Source organism: Callorhinchus milii, unplaced genomic scaffold (assembly GCF_018977255.1).
Source record: "Callorhinchus milii isolate IMCB2004 unplaced genomic scaffold, IMCB_Cmil_1.0 Scaffold9, whole genome shotgun sequence".
In the NCBI taxonomy this organism is placed as follows: Eukaryota; Metazoa; Chordata; class Chondrichthyes; order Chimaeriformes; family Callorhinchidae; genus Callorhinchus; species Callorhinchus milii.
In genome coordinates this window covers 3073662-3090223 of record NW_024704750.1, presented here as the reverse complement: position 1 = coordinate 3090223, position 16562 = coordinate 3073662, and the positions used below count along the sequence as shown (strand labels likewise).

Here is a 16562-nt window from a genome sequence, read left to right as displayed (position 1 = left end):
ATGCAACCATATTTGACCCACTATTAAAGTAGCTTCTAACCTGGAAATGGGGGCTGGAGACGCATTTGGAAATTTGCTTGAAGAGCTGCTCCTGAATTTTTACAAACTGTGATGGCTCAATCACATCCAAAATTTCTTCTATCTCCCCAAGAAACATGACCTGTGAAGAAAGTTATTTAATATAAAAAAGCAGCATAAGGCACAATCCAAATAGTCATTTCAACTTTTTTTTTATTTTAAACGGCTCAGAAAAACTACTGTTGCCCAAAAACTTTCAAAATTGTATTGTCTACCTACACAATTCGCTTCTGGCCCAGAATATTTGCCTGTCTCTAGAGACTCTTGGAATCAAATGTGTTCAAGGTGATGATTCCCTGTCAATCAGGTCTGACACCCAAGCATTTAATAAGTATTTTTCTTAAATATTATTCTCATAAAAAGATTTAAAAATGTAAAAAGGTGTTTTGATCTCTAATAAGAGATGAATTGTTTCCTACCTGTGCTTAAATTTAAAGTAAATAAATTCAAAATTCAAGTAGTTAGAACATGGAATGTTTTTCCACAAGTAGCTAAGAGGTTGAGCCAATAACATTAAAAAAAGGTTAAACATTTGAAGTGGAACGATATTAAAAGGTATGGGGAGGAAGCAGAGAGCTGCCACCAGCAAAGACACAATGGAACAAATGGCCTTCTTCAGGGCTGTATTGTCTAATAATTCCAAATTTGATGCCCAAATTGAATGACTGAATAAGTATTCCATGAAAGCCAATCATCGTTGCGATATTCACGCAAAGGGGCAGAATCACTTTTAGTTTTTAATATTTGAGATAACAAATTTAATGCTCAATACTTCATTGTTTAGAATACCTATTGGGATTAACAACTACATGTTTCCCATATTCAGTATTCAGGCAAATGGATTGCTTACCTCCTTTTGACTGCAAGTTTTTGGCCAGAACTTTAGTAAACCCCTAATGACCTGCAAAAGAATACATAGAAAACTTGTAAGAATATCCACCTTGTACAAACTGAAAAAAAACCTTGAAATGTTCAGTGCAAGCCTACCGGTTCAGTTAGCGTTGGATCCTTCTCTAGAAACTGTACAATGCAATATGCCAACTGTTGAAGAAAGTGAAGACTTGTTAAAAACTATTACTTTTTGAGATTGAAGCACTTCAACAATGTAGCATAAACAGCTATGAACACACTGATTCTAGTTGATGACAGCTGCCTAATTTGAGATGTTCACAAAATAAAAACATTACCATCGCCTAACAAAGAACATATGAAAACAGAGAATGAATAAATGACATTTAGTCCGTCAAACACAGTCCCTTCCTTAAAGCATGTAATTCTCCCAGAACGCAGTGGTAATTAAGCTAAATTCTAAATTCTCTCTCATATCCCAAAGGGCTTCCCAGTAATCTATACAATCACAAACAAAATCAAATACACACAAATTATATGGCAATATTTGACCTTTGTTAGTAATTGCTTTAAGCCGACTTATAGCTCTCTTTTCTAGGAAGTAAATGATTTACTTTGACTAACCCAACTCCCCTGCCCACATATCTGGATGTGAACATTTCATTTTAAAATACCGTACGCCTCCAAATTGTTTATGAATAGCGTGAACATCAGTGGATCAAGAATAGACCTCCTGGGGAACTTCACTAGTCACCACTGACACAAAAAAATAGATTTATCATCACCTTCTGTTTCTTATTGCACAGCCAATTTTCAATCCAACTACAGCAGCTCATTCTCCATGAATTTCATGAGTTTTAACTTCCTTTAAAGTCTTGTAGGCTGAGCAGTATCAAACTTCCGTACATTCAAGTTAATTATAGTCATGGAATAGCCCACGCTAGTTTAGCTCCCTTCTCAAGAGATAAATTCACGAGGATTCTGACCTATCTTTGTCCTACTTAAATTGGCACAAATATGTTTTGCTAGTATTTCCTTCACCACACATATTAGATTAGCTTGTCTATAATTTAAAAGCTTAGTTTACCAAATACAGTGAGTGGAGTCTTGATTATCCAAAAGACCTCAGTTACAATAAAATCAAACGCATTTGTACTGAAAATCTCTTCCTGCTGCTGCGACCACATTGTCGGTCCCCTGCAGAGGAACCAGCTTCAACAAGTCGAGGGCCTGACATCATGGCTAACCTGAGACGTGCCAGGGCCAAGAATGAAACTGGTCACAATGGTTTCCTCGAAGAGTTAGAGCCATGCAGTCATGGGTAAAAGATGAGATGCCCTCTGGGTCAATGAGATTTGCATTATATAGTATGAGTTTTTTTTCGATTGCCTTTTAAATAATTTAAGCGGCGTAAATTTTCTTCAATAAATTACTCCCAATGCTGGCAATGATTTTCTAGCACACCGGTAAGCCAGTGATGACAGATTGCATGCTTATTCCATCTCCATCTGCTTTATTGGGTGACAAAAGCAATCAAAACTTACTCATCCCAATTCCTTCCAAATTAACCCAGCACAAAATGATTCTGGTGTATTATCATTTGATTATCTGGGGAAAATCTGGAATTACCAAAGTTCCACTGTAACATGTTTACTACTCTGCAGTCCTCTGATACACCTAACAATGATAGCAATGTTTAACATAGCTGTGACATTTCTTTAACAAACAAACATAAATCTTAAAAGGATTACAATATTCATCACCTTGGAAACACAGCCCTGACACAGCAATGGAAGATGCTACATATAAATTACGAGGGCAGGTATGAACAATGGACACTTCAGTAAACCCGGATTAATAACCTGCGAAACTGTGCCATATTAACTGCAGATGTATTATAATCCTAATGCTGGAATTTTTAAAAATGTTCAATACATTAGTCAGAAGGAAAAAAGTATCAATGTCATTTGGCAAGTAAGTTTCTTCAAACTGTATGTAATATTCTAAATACATGGGTTTAGCAAGGAGTTAAATAGGGCTACACTAATTCTGCTGATTAAATTCTCCGAGATGCATTTTAGCACAATCTAATCTTTTGGATATTGCTTGGCTGCTTTCAGTGATTGCACCTAAATATCTTCCTTTTCTCCATTCAACATTGTTGAACTCTTATTCATTGTGCACTTAACATTCATAATGTTAAAAAAAAAATGTGCTTTTCATGTTAAACATTCTTAATATTACCCTCAGAATGTTTCAAGTACTTGCTGCCATTTGTAACAACGGCTCTGCATTATAAATGATAAACATATGCATGACAAATGGGTAAAAATTAGAACACTGATAATGTTCACAGAGAAAATGAATCCCCAAGATAGATATATATATATACCTGTTAAAGAATCATCAATTATCTCAGTAAATTGCTTTGTATCTAAGGAATTTGCTGGCAAATTGTTATGAAGAATATGATTATATCTAAGCCACACACACACTAAAGTGTTTTCAAGGTCAATTAATCTGAGCAGAGCTAAACATAAATCAGACTGTTGTAATTCAGCAAAGATAACGGATTGACAATTACACAATACTGTACTAAGGCAATTCAAGCAGAAAATTACTCCCAAGTAAATGAAAATAATAAAATCAATACTTTGAAGAATTGATAGTTCCTAAACCAGGACTCCATTTTAGACTCTATGCAAAACGTCATACATCAAAGTCTTTTCTTTTCAATATACAACTTTTAACAGACATTCTGTAATTGAATTAATTCCGTCATTGGGAGGTCAATTCAATTCCAATGCAAGTCATTTGAGGAGGAAATTTAACCAACCTGATACCACTTGGTGCTGTACTTAAACAAAAGCTTAAGCCCTAGCTTAAGAAACACTGTAATATCCTATTCACATATGGATATCAAATGAATAAGTAATTTTTTTAAATAAATTTATAAAACAAAAATCTCTAAACCATTCTTACCTGTGCATGGAACAGGGCCAAACCCCTTACAGTATGTAAAGGTATCAGCACCTTGATCAGAAACTGCTTATGTTCTGCCTTCAGGGGCAATGCAAAGCCATTTATTATACTGTCAACAGATAGAGAAGGAAAAGTTATGCACTATTTTGCATCTTTGTACATTGACCTTTATTAACACAGGACCAGTCTCCTAGGACTCAATAAATACAAAAGGCCCATGTTAAATTTCCAGTCCATTTTAGATCGCTGTTGAGTTAGTAGCATACCAGCTAAATCAGTGACGTACAAACGGCACCTACTATATTTAAGAACATAAGAATTAGGAGCAGGAGTAGGCCATTCGGCTCATCATGCCTGTGCTCCGCCATTCAATAAGATCATGGCTGATCTTCTCACCTAACTCTGATTACCTGCCCTATCCCCATATCCCTAATCCCTCTATTTTTCAAGAATCTATCAGTCTCAGCCTTGAAAATGTTCAAGATATTTGTGGTTATCAATTGAAAATATCGGAAATGAGAAAAGTAATTTCTTCAGTAAAGTTTACAACCTAGGGATTATACTAAAGTTGTTATAAATATAAACTAGGTACTTCACACATTGAATGCTGGAATTCCAAAAGCAGCAATATGAGGTCTGAGCACTCTGAGCACTCTGCATTTCTATGAGGGTTTTACTATTAGTTTTGCTTAACAATGCTTTACTGCCCCACAATACCGGGTGCAATGATTTAAGTGTGTCATTCCCCCCTTTGGGGAACTGGAAGAGAGTGGGCAGATGAAGACGGGGGGGTGGGGGGGACTGCATGTGAGTTTGCTAAATCAACATCAGACAAATTCCTGGCTACAGATTACCCGTCTGTGTTCATAGATAGTGCAGGAATTGGGGAGATCGAGAAGAGGCAGAGGACAAAATCTCGGTTTAAAATAAATACAGTTCAAGTGGTTAAGAGAAACTACTCGCAGTCTGATCTCTCCTCAGTAAGCCCCCAAAAAACTGTACCTAAAAGCAAGCCAACACCTTCACAATAGGGGACAAAATTGAGGAATTAAGACAAAGGTTTAACACTTGGCAACTTACCTTCCTAATATTTCCAGAAGTTCTGCTACACCATTGAAATGTTCCGTTTCATAAACAAATCTGCAGTAGACACAACCAATCAAAAATTAATCAAGCTAAATGGAACTAAATGAAGCAGAATTTTTTGGTTGCCGTATATCTGCAAATGATTCAAATCACAGGAGTTAATCAAATATAGCTCATTTAATTCACAAATATTATTAGTAAGTTAACTCACCACATATGTATAAAACATACAGAAAATGTAGTGCTAACATTTCCGAATTTACATGAGCGCGCAGGCACTGGCCTGCTCCATGTCCCCCACCCTGTCCGCCCCGCCATTGACGGTCGAGCCTTTAGCTTTTCTGCTCCAACCCTCTGATACTCCATCCTGGAATCCCTTTTTCTCGCCCCCTCCATTACCTCCAAGACCTTCCTCTTTGACCGTGCCACACTCTCATCCACCATACCCTCCACCCCCAGATCAACTGCAAATCCTTAATTACCCAGGGCCTTGGAACATCCTTCCGACGTGAAAGGTGCTATGCAAATGTAATTTATTGTTGTTGAAAAGGTACAGAAAAAAGTAATATGACATCCCACGTGCGAAGAGAAAAAACTGCAGAAAAACAAGATAGAACCTCATTCACACATGCAGGCACGTAAAGCTATATACTAAGATTTTGCCAGTTTAGAATCCTATTGCTAATAGTTATTATAAGCTTACCGTAGAAAAATATTGTTAATTTGCTTCCGGATAAATGCTCTAAGTCCAAGAAATTTTCCGTAAATTCTGTGCAAGACAGTCTTTAGGTAGTCTCTTTCCCGGGGGTCTTCACTGTCAAACAGATCCAAAAGCTAAAGAAAAATACCAATAAAAATCATCATCAACAACAAAATTACATTCGTATAGCGCCCTTCACGTTAGGACGTCCCAAGGCGCTAGATGATCAGTGTTTCGGACCCGAGCTGGGTGTCCAGATTGGGGAGCTTGGAAGGCAGGGGGGAAGGGGGGGGTGGGTGATCGAAAGCACAATGGAAATGGAAGGTCTCGAGATGGATCTTGAAGGAGGCAAGGGAAGGGGGAAGCGGAGGGACTGCGGGATGGAGTTCCAGACGGTAGGGGCAGAGTGGCAGAGGGTGGGGGTCTGCCAATCGTGGGGCAGGCAAGGCGGGGGACATGAAACAGGCCGAATCTCCATCAGAATCAGCTTATTATTATTATTATTATATAAACCCCATGGATATCAGTGCTTTGAATACATTCATTTAAAAAAAGACTTCAAGTTGTAAAGAACATCTTATGACATTTTTTGATGAGAAAGGCACAAACAATACAGACAAAGTTCACCAATAGTGTTTTAAATGATCAACAAACAATTGCATTCAAACTACGTATAACATCTCAGGATACATATAAACAGATTACACAATTTAGCTAGATGACACCTGTTCATTCATTGCTTTTCTTTACATGAAGTGGATAATGCTTACCTGCAATATAAATTTCTGATCTATATATTTTTTGGCAATGCTGGGTTGGAATTCTTGACTCTCCAAAAACCGAATGAAAAATTCATAGATAAGCTGTTAGAGAAGAAAATAAACATAAAGGTTGGTAATGTGACAAATGGCCGCCACGTTTCACCTACAAAATACGCGGTCAATCCACTTTACAGTATATCCTGTGAAGCGCTTTGAGACATCTCAACGATTTGATAAGGCCCTATATCAAATGCAAAGATTTATTATTATGCCTGCATATGCTGCTGCTTTGCTTGCAAGCATCAACCGGAACAAAAGAGCATCCATAAAGAGCAATTTTAAAATGTTGTAAAAGGGAAGAACCTGCCGAGGAGCTACCACAGAATATTCATTAAAAGATCAAACCAGAATGATTTACAAATGAAAAATATAGAAAGAGTCCAAACTACAGGAAATCAATCTATTAAAGTATTTTCCTCTGCTGCTTTGCCTATGAAGTGCCAGCACTCACCTGCAAATGAGGCCAGGATGCTTCAAGGGTTGGTTCATCTTCTTCTGGATCAAATTCTGAAGTGTCAGATGGAGGAAGAGTCCTGAATATATTGGTAGAAACCTAATAACAAGAAAGATTTGTAATTAGATTGGAAATTAATTCTCGGCCCAAATATTTTTTTAAAAATATATTTCAGAAATGTATTTTTCTTGTGAACCATTGATTTTACATTCCATGGGTCAAAATATTTTACGATTGCAACTTTGGTAAACATATTCAGTAAACCTCACACAAGTTGTATCACTTGGGACCATTCATTGAAAATGACTTATGCAAAGTATGAGTTATGTGAAACTTATAAAAAATAGGAAATTCAACAGGACTTGGGCAGATGTTTTACGGTACTATTTAATACAGTACCAATACTACTTCTACGCATCTGAACAAGAGAAAAAAAACACAAAGGAAGAAAGATAAATAGAAGTTTACCATTTGAACTACTTCAGGGTAAGCCCGTTCTGACAAGAATCCTCGGCTGACCGCAACATAATCCACCAGTTCATTAAGAGTTGACCGCTTGTACTCCTTCTGTTTCAGATCTATTAACGTATCCATGAAATCAAATACGACACAACACTGTTGTAGTTTCTTCAAGAAGAGCTCAGGCTGTTCAGCTACAGAAACGTCTAAGAGAGGGAGAGAGAGGGAAAGAAAAAAGAAAAGCTAGTTAGGTCAGGTCTGAACAAAAGCCACTTGATCAAGTCCAGGGAAGAAATATACATTCTTAAGTTGCAATTCAAACATAAATTCCCCGCATGGCTAGTAAAAAATGAAGCGAAATGAAAATATATTTTTGTGAAACTTATTCATCTGCAATTTCAAAGATGATTCAGTTCGGAAGGTGGGGAAAACCACTTGCAAGACAGCCCAGTGTCAATATCTCAACACTTGATTATCTACCACGTAATACAAATCTACCATTTACCTCCAGTATGTACAACCAACAAAATCAGATCATAGACCCCAATCCAGTTTACTCTCCCTCCCTGCACACATTAAGGACAATAAAGAGTTCAGGTCATCACACCTAAACATCACCTTTTATACCACCTTCTGTAGGTAAAAAAAAGTCTTTAATTAAAACATTTTAATGGGGAGCGTTGGCCACATAAAATGCACCAAGTGCAGTAATTAGTCATGAACGATTGTGTATAAAGGAGCAATGCCACCCCCACAAATGTGTTCTGAAGCCTATTTCCCTTGGTTTATAAACTTGTGATGCGCTCAGCTTCATCCTTTCCTTATAACAGTGACCATTTCCTTCCTCCTCCTCTTTACTCACGAGTATCAGTCAGTGCAAATGGCTACCACAAGATCTGCCAATTCAGACTTGTTTAAATGGAAAGGAAATATTCGTTATCCAGTTCGCCAGTCAGAACCTACAAAACTATTGCACCAAAAATATACAGAAAATGTTGATCAATTGGTATTTAAATACAGTTAATTAGTGCATAAGGTAGGGTTTCATTTAAACCCCGATAATTTAACATAACTTGCCTTGTTTGCATTTCAGATTTTCAGCATGTGCCATTTCTCTTTGACCTCTCTTACACCACTCCCAAAGCTTTCAGTCATTTATCATAACTTTGTCCTTTGCTCATTCAACGGTATTCTCTTATTTTCATTCAGTTTCCATTCAACCCAGCTTACTTTGCCTCTTCAAGGTTTCACTGCACTCTCATTAATTCCATTTATTTTTAATTCTTACTTGTGCCTTACTTTCAGGTCCATTTCATCACTCTTTTTCCTTTGTGTTAAATACACATCCCCCAGGGTGAATCAGTAGTTTTTAAAAAAAAGCTTTATGTGGGCGCGTACTTCAAACTCCACCACAGCTTATGATATTGACATTGTTATTAACAGTCTCTAAAATAGACTTTCCATAATCATGTTTTCCTAACACAAAGTGAAACCCACAGCAGCATTATGAAGATTTCAAATAACTTTTGCTCCGTGAAGATCTAACCACTACTTAAAAACGCCACATTGAAACACGTTTTAAATAAACGGCTAAGAAAACAACTTGCACCCCTTGGTTTTTAGGTAGCGGTTGGCAGGGAAACAGCCCACAGAACACATTTGTAGGGGTGGCCCTGCTCCATAATACACAATATTTTATGAATAATTACTGTAATTATTGCATTTTATGTAGCCAATTCAGCTAATAGAGAAGCGTCAATTCTCACGTCAGTTCTAATCCTGTGGGTTCACACCCAACGTGGGGACTTCGAGCTCACAGTTCTCGCTGACACTCCAATGCACCACTGACTGCATTGTCACCGTTTGAAATTTTAAGCGGAGATCCCCTCTCTTCCTGTTCTGGTGGATGTGAAACATCCTATTGCACTGATAGAAAAGACAAAATAGTTTGTCCTGGTCCCGTTGTCCTTGCAACAATCCCCAGATACGATTTGTCATTCTCTCCATTGCTGTGCGCAAATATTCTGCCATGTTAGCTACAAATACACAGTCACTTCACTTTTGATAAAAAATTCTGTAAAGCATATCAAATTTTATCAAATGCATGGATTATCAAGGCTTAATACATTATCTCCATAAACAAACAGGAGAGGAAATAAAAGATTTTATCCCATTGTGTGCTTGCGATACTCAATGAACTTCCATAGATATCTGAGCAATTTTTAAACCCATTCCTTTCATAGCATCACATTAATTTACATGCAATACATCTGGAGTAGCATAAGATCAGGCCCAGCTATAATATGCCACAGGCAAATACCCTGCTGATATAATGGTCTAGACTCAAATTAGGCCAACCAATTAGGTGACAAAGAAGCATTTGCGCAACACCATACTGGACCGAAATATCAGGAGAGGAAGATTTTAATGTAAAGACGATTCTGTAAATACCTCGATTCCACAATATTGCATAGGTTAATCTGATGGTTAGCAAGTATTTATGCAACTACATTTTATTAACCCAGTAAAACTCAGCAAAGCGAGAAAACACTGCAAATATTAAATTGATGTTAATGAATCAATTGTCTTTGATTTCATATTACACAGAGATCGTCAAAGTAACAGCTGCCATCAGTAGCATCAAGAACCCACGCTTCATTAAGTACACAACGGGCATAGTAACAGCTGATAACTACAACTGTCCAGTTTATCCAGAGGCAGTTCCTCCTAGACATAATTCAGTTGATCTGTGTAGCTTTGCCTTATTTGTACATCTCGACGTATTTACATAAGGTATGCATGTCCAAGTTCAAGAGACACAATCAAGGCAAGAAATTGCAGCAAAGCATCACAACACAAGATAAACATTTTCCTATGTAATTTCATTTAATTTTCACGTTTAGAGATGCACTGATATATATATATTTTTTTTTCTAGGCCTAAACAGTGCAAGTACTCAGAATTTGCCCAAATTACAATAAAGTAATGGATCTGTACACATGATATAATTACTTCTGGACAGTATCCACAAAACAGCATTTTACATGTTGAGCATCAACGCTTATTTGATCTGATCTTTTTTTTCTTGTATAATGTTTAGTTTCAATTCACTTTGTTTATGTCATAAATTCCATGCCAAGTAATTGCTTGCAATTGTACGGAGTACATTCAAGAAAATAAATTTGGAAATATTTTTGTAATTATTAAGTTATTTGTGCAAACCAGAATAAAAATGTACCCAAATGTGCTCAACTATGAACATGTCTGTCATTAGCACAAAGTGCTGCCGCTGGCCACTTAGCAGCTCATACCCAACTTGTAATTAAACAGTTTACCCTAAAATCAACTACTGGTGGTAAGGGAAGGTTAAAGGTAAAAAAAAATTCCACCTCCTTTGCCCTCTCCCAATGAATTTACAAAGCCTGCATTTCCTTCATGCCCGGTGAGACGAGAAACATAAAATAATGTTCTCAACAGGTTATGTTGGTAGCTTGCTGATTATTCAAACAATAAAATGGGAATATATTCTGAAACAGAACCCTGAACTATTTGATGTCGATTATTCCCAAGTAATTTTACACTTGCTGGATCATTTTACTCGTTCCACAGAGCTTCAACACATGGTGGGGTTTTTTAAAAAAAATTATAACTGGCTTTGCTCTGTTAAATAAAAGGAACACATTCTGCACTCATTCCAGGCTCACACAGCAGCCCGATTGCACAAGACAGATATCACAGTGTGATACAGAATGTTGTATTGAACGAACTGCAGCTATCAACTACTAAAAAAAAATTACATATTAGCAAATGAATTTCAGCACTCCCCCCAGTGATTCAATGTGCAAAGGCAAGAAGTGCAACTAAAAGCCTCAAGAGAGCAGCTGATCCTAAACTCTAGTTTAACCTGTAAATTAACAGTGTGAAGATTTTTGAAAAAATCTTGAATCCAATCCTAATTTGGAGTTTTTTTTAAAAGAAAACATAGAAAATAAACAGCTTCAAAGTCAATACTGAACACATTACAGCAGAGTGAAAATTTGCTCACAACAGTTACAATGTGGACCCCATTCACTGCACGCACTTCGACAGGCCCACTTGCTTCCTATATTCGCTGGCTGACTTTTCGTGCTAAACTGGTTGACTTCCAGGTTGTAAACACAAGTGTAACTGGTCGAACAATCAACATTAAATAAAATGCATTAAATGTGGAGGATATCTGTGGACTGTACTAAAATGCATCTGGTCACCTACTTGCACTTTTGAATTCAAAAGAGGTCATTGCTTCAAGCATCAATGACCACTGTAATCACAGCTGATCTCTCACAACTGGAAGCAGACTGATTATATTGAAGAGTGTCAGTCACAAGACAGGTATCCTGGAAAAAAATGGCATGTAATGGAGCTTGGTGACAAAAGTGGAGTGTTTATTTGGGAACGAATCCAGTCTTGGCAGAATGACGTTTGTGGATCTATATTAGTGGCCAATAGCAAAGATGTACACGATGTTATCCAGGAAATGGAAGCGTGTGAAATGGAAACAAAAAAAAACTATTGTACCATGTGCAAAGAGAAAGATTCAGCAGTTGTATTTTTGAAAAACCTGCTCCGTGCCCACACATGACTCACCAGTTTTATTTTGTCATTTCTGTGATGAGCACATTGAGCAGCAATTGCGCCATTCAGACTTTACGTTATAATCAGAGGCAGCAAGCATCCTCCGGTAGGTTAGTGCTATATAGAAATCTGACTCAATAGCACTGCAAGAGATTTAGGTCATAAACCAAATCCGAACACCATGCACCGTTCATAGAAAAGACTACGCCCTCATGTGAACCCCAGCATCAAGAAATAACAAATGGAGGATCTTTCATCCTTTACTGAACATAGACATTATATGCTCTAAAAATAAAATGCTGCAGTGCTGACCATTTTTCTTACTCTCTTGCTCCAGTTCTGATGATACTTCTTGCTCACTTCCCAACATACGCACCTCTTTTCATTATCTTTTCCCATCAATAAACAGATTTTGACTCGGCAAAATAAAATGGATGCCATGACTAAATTTACTTGTAGAAAACGGTGATGTCATAAAACTCTGTATAGCCTCACTGTCTTCTTTTACTAAGTGTTCAATTGTTGCTTAAACATATTTGCGTGACAGGAGTTATAACTGCATTTCAATGTTTATTTTTCTGCAATAAACATTTAATAATGGAGTTAAGCTGAATTTTCGTGCTCTACTCAATGAGTTTGCATAACAGCTTTCTATTTGCTGTGCTGCGATACTGTAATACATACCAATATCACTTTCAAGTCTACCTAAGTGTCAGAACACTTTAATGCACACACTGGAAAGCACTTTGATCCCGCATGAAGGGTGCTACACCAAATGCAAGGATTATTGTTATCTTAGTGCTCTTTTGCTGAAAGACCTGGTGTCAATGTGGGCAGTTTAACAGATCAGTTAAATCCCGTGTAGTGTACATTTACTGCAAGCTGTCAAATCAACAGTAAAAAACATAGGGGTGTGGATTAACTAATGCATCTCAAAGTCATAGTGGTTTCATCCTGCTTGTTTTAAAAAAGGTCCAGCATTATTGGAGAAGTTAAGTTGTAATAGCTACACTGTAAACTCCAGCTCTTATGTGACAATCACTCAGCAGAGACAAAAAATTAGATTGCATAAGATTCATACAATTTTGCACACAGCATACAATCTTGCAAGCAGCAACAGATGGTATGGTTGACTTTTACTTGCACCTGTTTGACCAACCAGAGTTTCCAGCAATGCTAGACTTCAGCAATGACATAATAATTTACTGAAGTTATGAGTATGTTTAGTGCAAGGAACAGATATGAGATCAATTAAGTTTTTTTTGCCTGCCCAACATCAAAAAAAAGTTTAAAGTCCTTAATGAAGCTGTTAAAAACCTGAATGTTTAATTATCTCAGCTGGTAAAAACAATCAATCATAAGGAGCATCAGGGCTAGAGGCAAGGGAAATGGTGGTACTGGATATATACAATTCCAGGAGAGAATGAATTACACTAGGAACTAGTACAATCAATTTTGTTCACACAGTGAAGACGCAGGCAGACAGGAATGCCATGCAAGGCATTATACTTGGAGCTTTTGAGTAACATAGAAAAATTCAGAGAAACCACGATTGCAGTAGAATCAATAAAAGACAATGACAATTGTGCAAAGGAGTGAAGATAAAAGATCAATTGAAAGCTAAAGATTTGAGAAGGATGATCTCTCCGATGAGAAGCTTTTCTCATCTGTGAACTCAAGACCATTAAGATTTTAGACACTAGTCCTATAACCCACATAAATGTTTGATGCCAGGCTTGCTTGTAGCAGCCTCTTTTGTACATATCTAATTGTTTCAGACTTGTTTAGTCTACATATCCTGCAAAACAATACTGGAGAAAATATGCACATGTGGACAGGTATGCAGATGGTAGCAGACACATGTAATGTTTTACTGATCTAAAACCCAAATTCGAGAAAAAAAAACTTCCTATCTAGCACTCTTCTTCCCAGTAGACAATTTTACAGTGAAACATGTTATTGCAGTACCCAATTCAACCCACTGTGTGGTGATGGCATGAAACATAACAGCATACAACGCAACTCCATTACAACGCACTTGGCTATAACATGGATTTGCTTATAATACAATTGTTTTTTGGACCTCAGCTAGCATTTTCTCACCCTGAAAATCGAAGTTATGGCATACAGTCGAGGGGGAGGAGTCCAACTTAACAGGTTAGTAGAGGTCAGCCATTTTATTATGCCTCTATAATCCAGGGCATGAGACATTAGACCCAGAGGACCACATAAAGGGGGTACCCTGTATACAGTACAACACTATGCACTTAGTGTCTGCATATCATTGGAACTACACAATACATTTCAGCACAGGTATTTGTTGCAGCACCACATAATAACATTTTACATTTAACAAGGCTGTGAATTGCTGTTTTTAATTAAAGTGAAATTCTATTTTCGCTTCCTTGATACCAACGGACGGTCAAACACCACAAAGCTGCATTTAATCACTGGTCAATGCTTGAGAGATGAGATGCTGCTGATCATCTAGGAAAAGGTCATATTGTGTTTCTCATAGCCCCTTAGAGGTAATATCAAAGACAAGAGTCAAGTGCCAATAATCGGCTATACAGTTAACCTAAACATTTGTCGTTAAGGTGAACACTAGATCACTGATAATCCTTTATCTATTCTTATTTAAGATTGAGCCCAGCTAGATTCTGTCATCTCATGTAATCAAATGACTGCACACTAACAGATTTTATTTTTCTATACTTAACCTTAATGGATAAAGTGGTTTGATTTACCACGTTGTTTCATGTCTATTCAGTTCTTGCATCTGCTTTGAAGAATAAAGAGTTAGATTCTCAGGTACTGAGCACCATCAGCTCGAAACACTTCGGAAATAAGAACCATCAGTTACTGTTGCGCAAGCTACAACTAGTGTCGAGACCACTCAGGAAAGTAGAATTGAACTTTAACGGACAAGTAAGCTTCCTTAAATTAAAGGGACAAAACTGCAGTTGTTGTCAAATTTTTCTTTTTTTAACATCAGTCTTATTATTCTTATAAGAACGCAAGATAAAGCATTAACACTTGGTCGAACACTCCAGTGAATTACAATAGAATTTGCAGCAATTTCTAATATGGAAATTACAAAATAAAACTATCTAGCAATATTGGACAATAGGTCAAACAGAAATTAGATACCTCCTCAATAACCTACTAATGGTAAAAGCAGCATGCATCCATTAAGAATAATAAAGGTTTTCTTTCAAATTCTATTTAGATTATTTTTGAAATCTTTCATATTTGTACAGCAGATATTGTAGAAAGAAATCCTGAAGTGAAAGCTGAGGAACACGCATTCTATTCTTGTCTACATATTTCACAGATCACCGAGTGTCTGTAGCTTCAAGCAAATGTTATTGCCTCAAGGATATGCATTAGCATTCCTTCACCGAGGAGTGTAGATGTTCACCAAAAGGGTTACCTATAGAACTGTTAAGTGTTTAAATTTAGGAAACCAAAGATCTCCATAGAAAGCTAGTAAATGTACAGTTAACTGAGGAGATCACTTGTTCCAGGCAATTTTCCAAGTCTCAGAAATGTAGTCTGGGTAATTGTAGTCCTGGATTCACAGTGTAATAAATCCAAGCCTTAAATCTAATATTTACATATTTGTAAACTTTATATCTCTGATCTTTGTCTCCACTTTACATTTGCAAATGTCAACACACTCTTGTACTGTTATATCCTCCAAAACATGTTTTCACTAATCTCACAAATGGTAAGCACTCTGCCAAATGGACACCTGGCATTCTGTTCAGATAGCAATCCTTGACCTGACACCATTCACTCTGCTCTTCCATTATATTTACTGGACACTCCCATTATAAAATCCCGATAGTTTAGCCAGATTAATAAAACTAGAAGAGAAGCCTGTAAAACGGTTTGTATGTTGAATGTTTTACTACTGAGCTGAGAGAAAGATAACAGAAAATAAACAGAATGTAGGGAGGGAAGGGAGGATCAAAAGAAATGTAGAACAATGTTAAAAAGACAGTCGGTAATAATTACTTATTTTCTAACAAAAAAAATTGAAAACTCTTAGCATTCTAAAACACAATCATCAAACTCCAGCACTCAATGCTCCGGAGTATCTTCATCTGGGTGTAAACTGGACTACTACAGCTTAAAAAGTATTCATTGAGAGAGAGCTAAATCCAGCACAACAACATTACCTTAATCAGATTGTACTAGAGATTGAACTGAGATAATAAGGAAGAGGCTTTGTAAATTTGCTTATCTTGCACCTAGATCATTATTTAAGAGCCAGGTAGTTTCAGAGATGGCATATTTAGATTAGAAGTATATTTAAATATTATTGTTGCTTTTAGGTACGACTGAATAAATTCAGTTTGACTTTGTTAATAAGCTTAGGCTAGGCTTGATTAATTAACCCAGCCATGGATTCAACCCTTCATCAGCCTAAACTATTCCGGTTGTTAAAACCATATGTGTATATTAAGTTGTGCACGTATTGCTGCTCAGATTTTAAACTACAAGCTGTGACGTT

The 16562-nt window shown here is 36.9% G+C and overlaps 1 protein-coding gene across 2 annotated transcripts in view; it reads right to left on the bottom strand.

Annotated features, from left to right (window-relative positions):
* ppp2r5eb (protein phosphatase 2, regulatory subunit B', epsilon) overlaps positions 1 to 16562 on the bottom strand; it is a 37333-nt gene that overhangs the window by 4314 nt on the left and 16457 nt on the right. For both annotated transcript variants that reach the window (XM_042338025.1, XM_042338026.1), the window contains exons 2-10: positions 7439 to 7635; positions 6968 to 7069; positions 6466 to 6558; positions 5699 to 5829; positions 4990 to 5049; positions 3910 to 4018; positions 1066 to 1119; positions 929 to 979; positions 41 to 160 (exon numbers count right to left, since the gene is read on the bottom strand). In XM_042338025.1, the coding sequence (XP_042193959.1) occupies positions 41 to 160; positions 929 to 979; positions 1066 to 1119; positions 3910 to 4018; positions 4990 to 5049; positions 5699 to 5829; positions 6466 to 6558; positions 6968 to 7069; positions 7439 to 7635 (917 nt within the window). The remainder of the gene's footprint in view (positions 1 to 40; positions 161 to 928; positions 980 to 1065; positions 1120 to 3909; positions 4019 to 4989; positions 5050 to 5698; positions 5830 to 6465; positions 6559 to 6967; positions 7070 to 7438; positions 7636 to 16562) is intronic.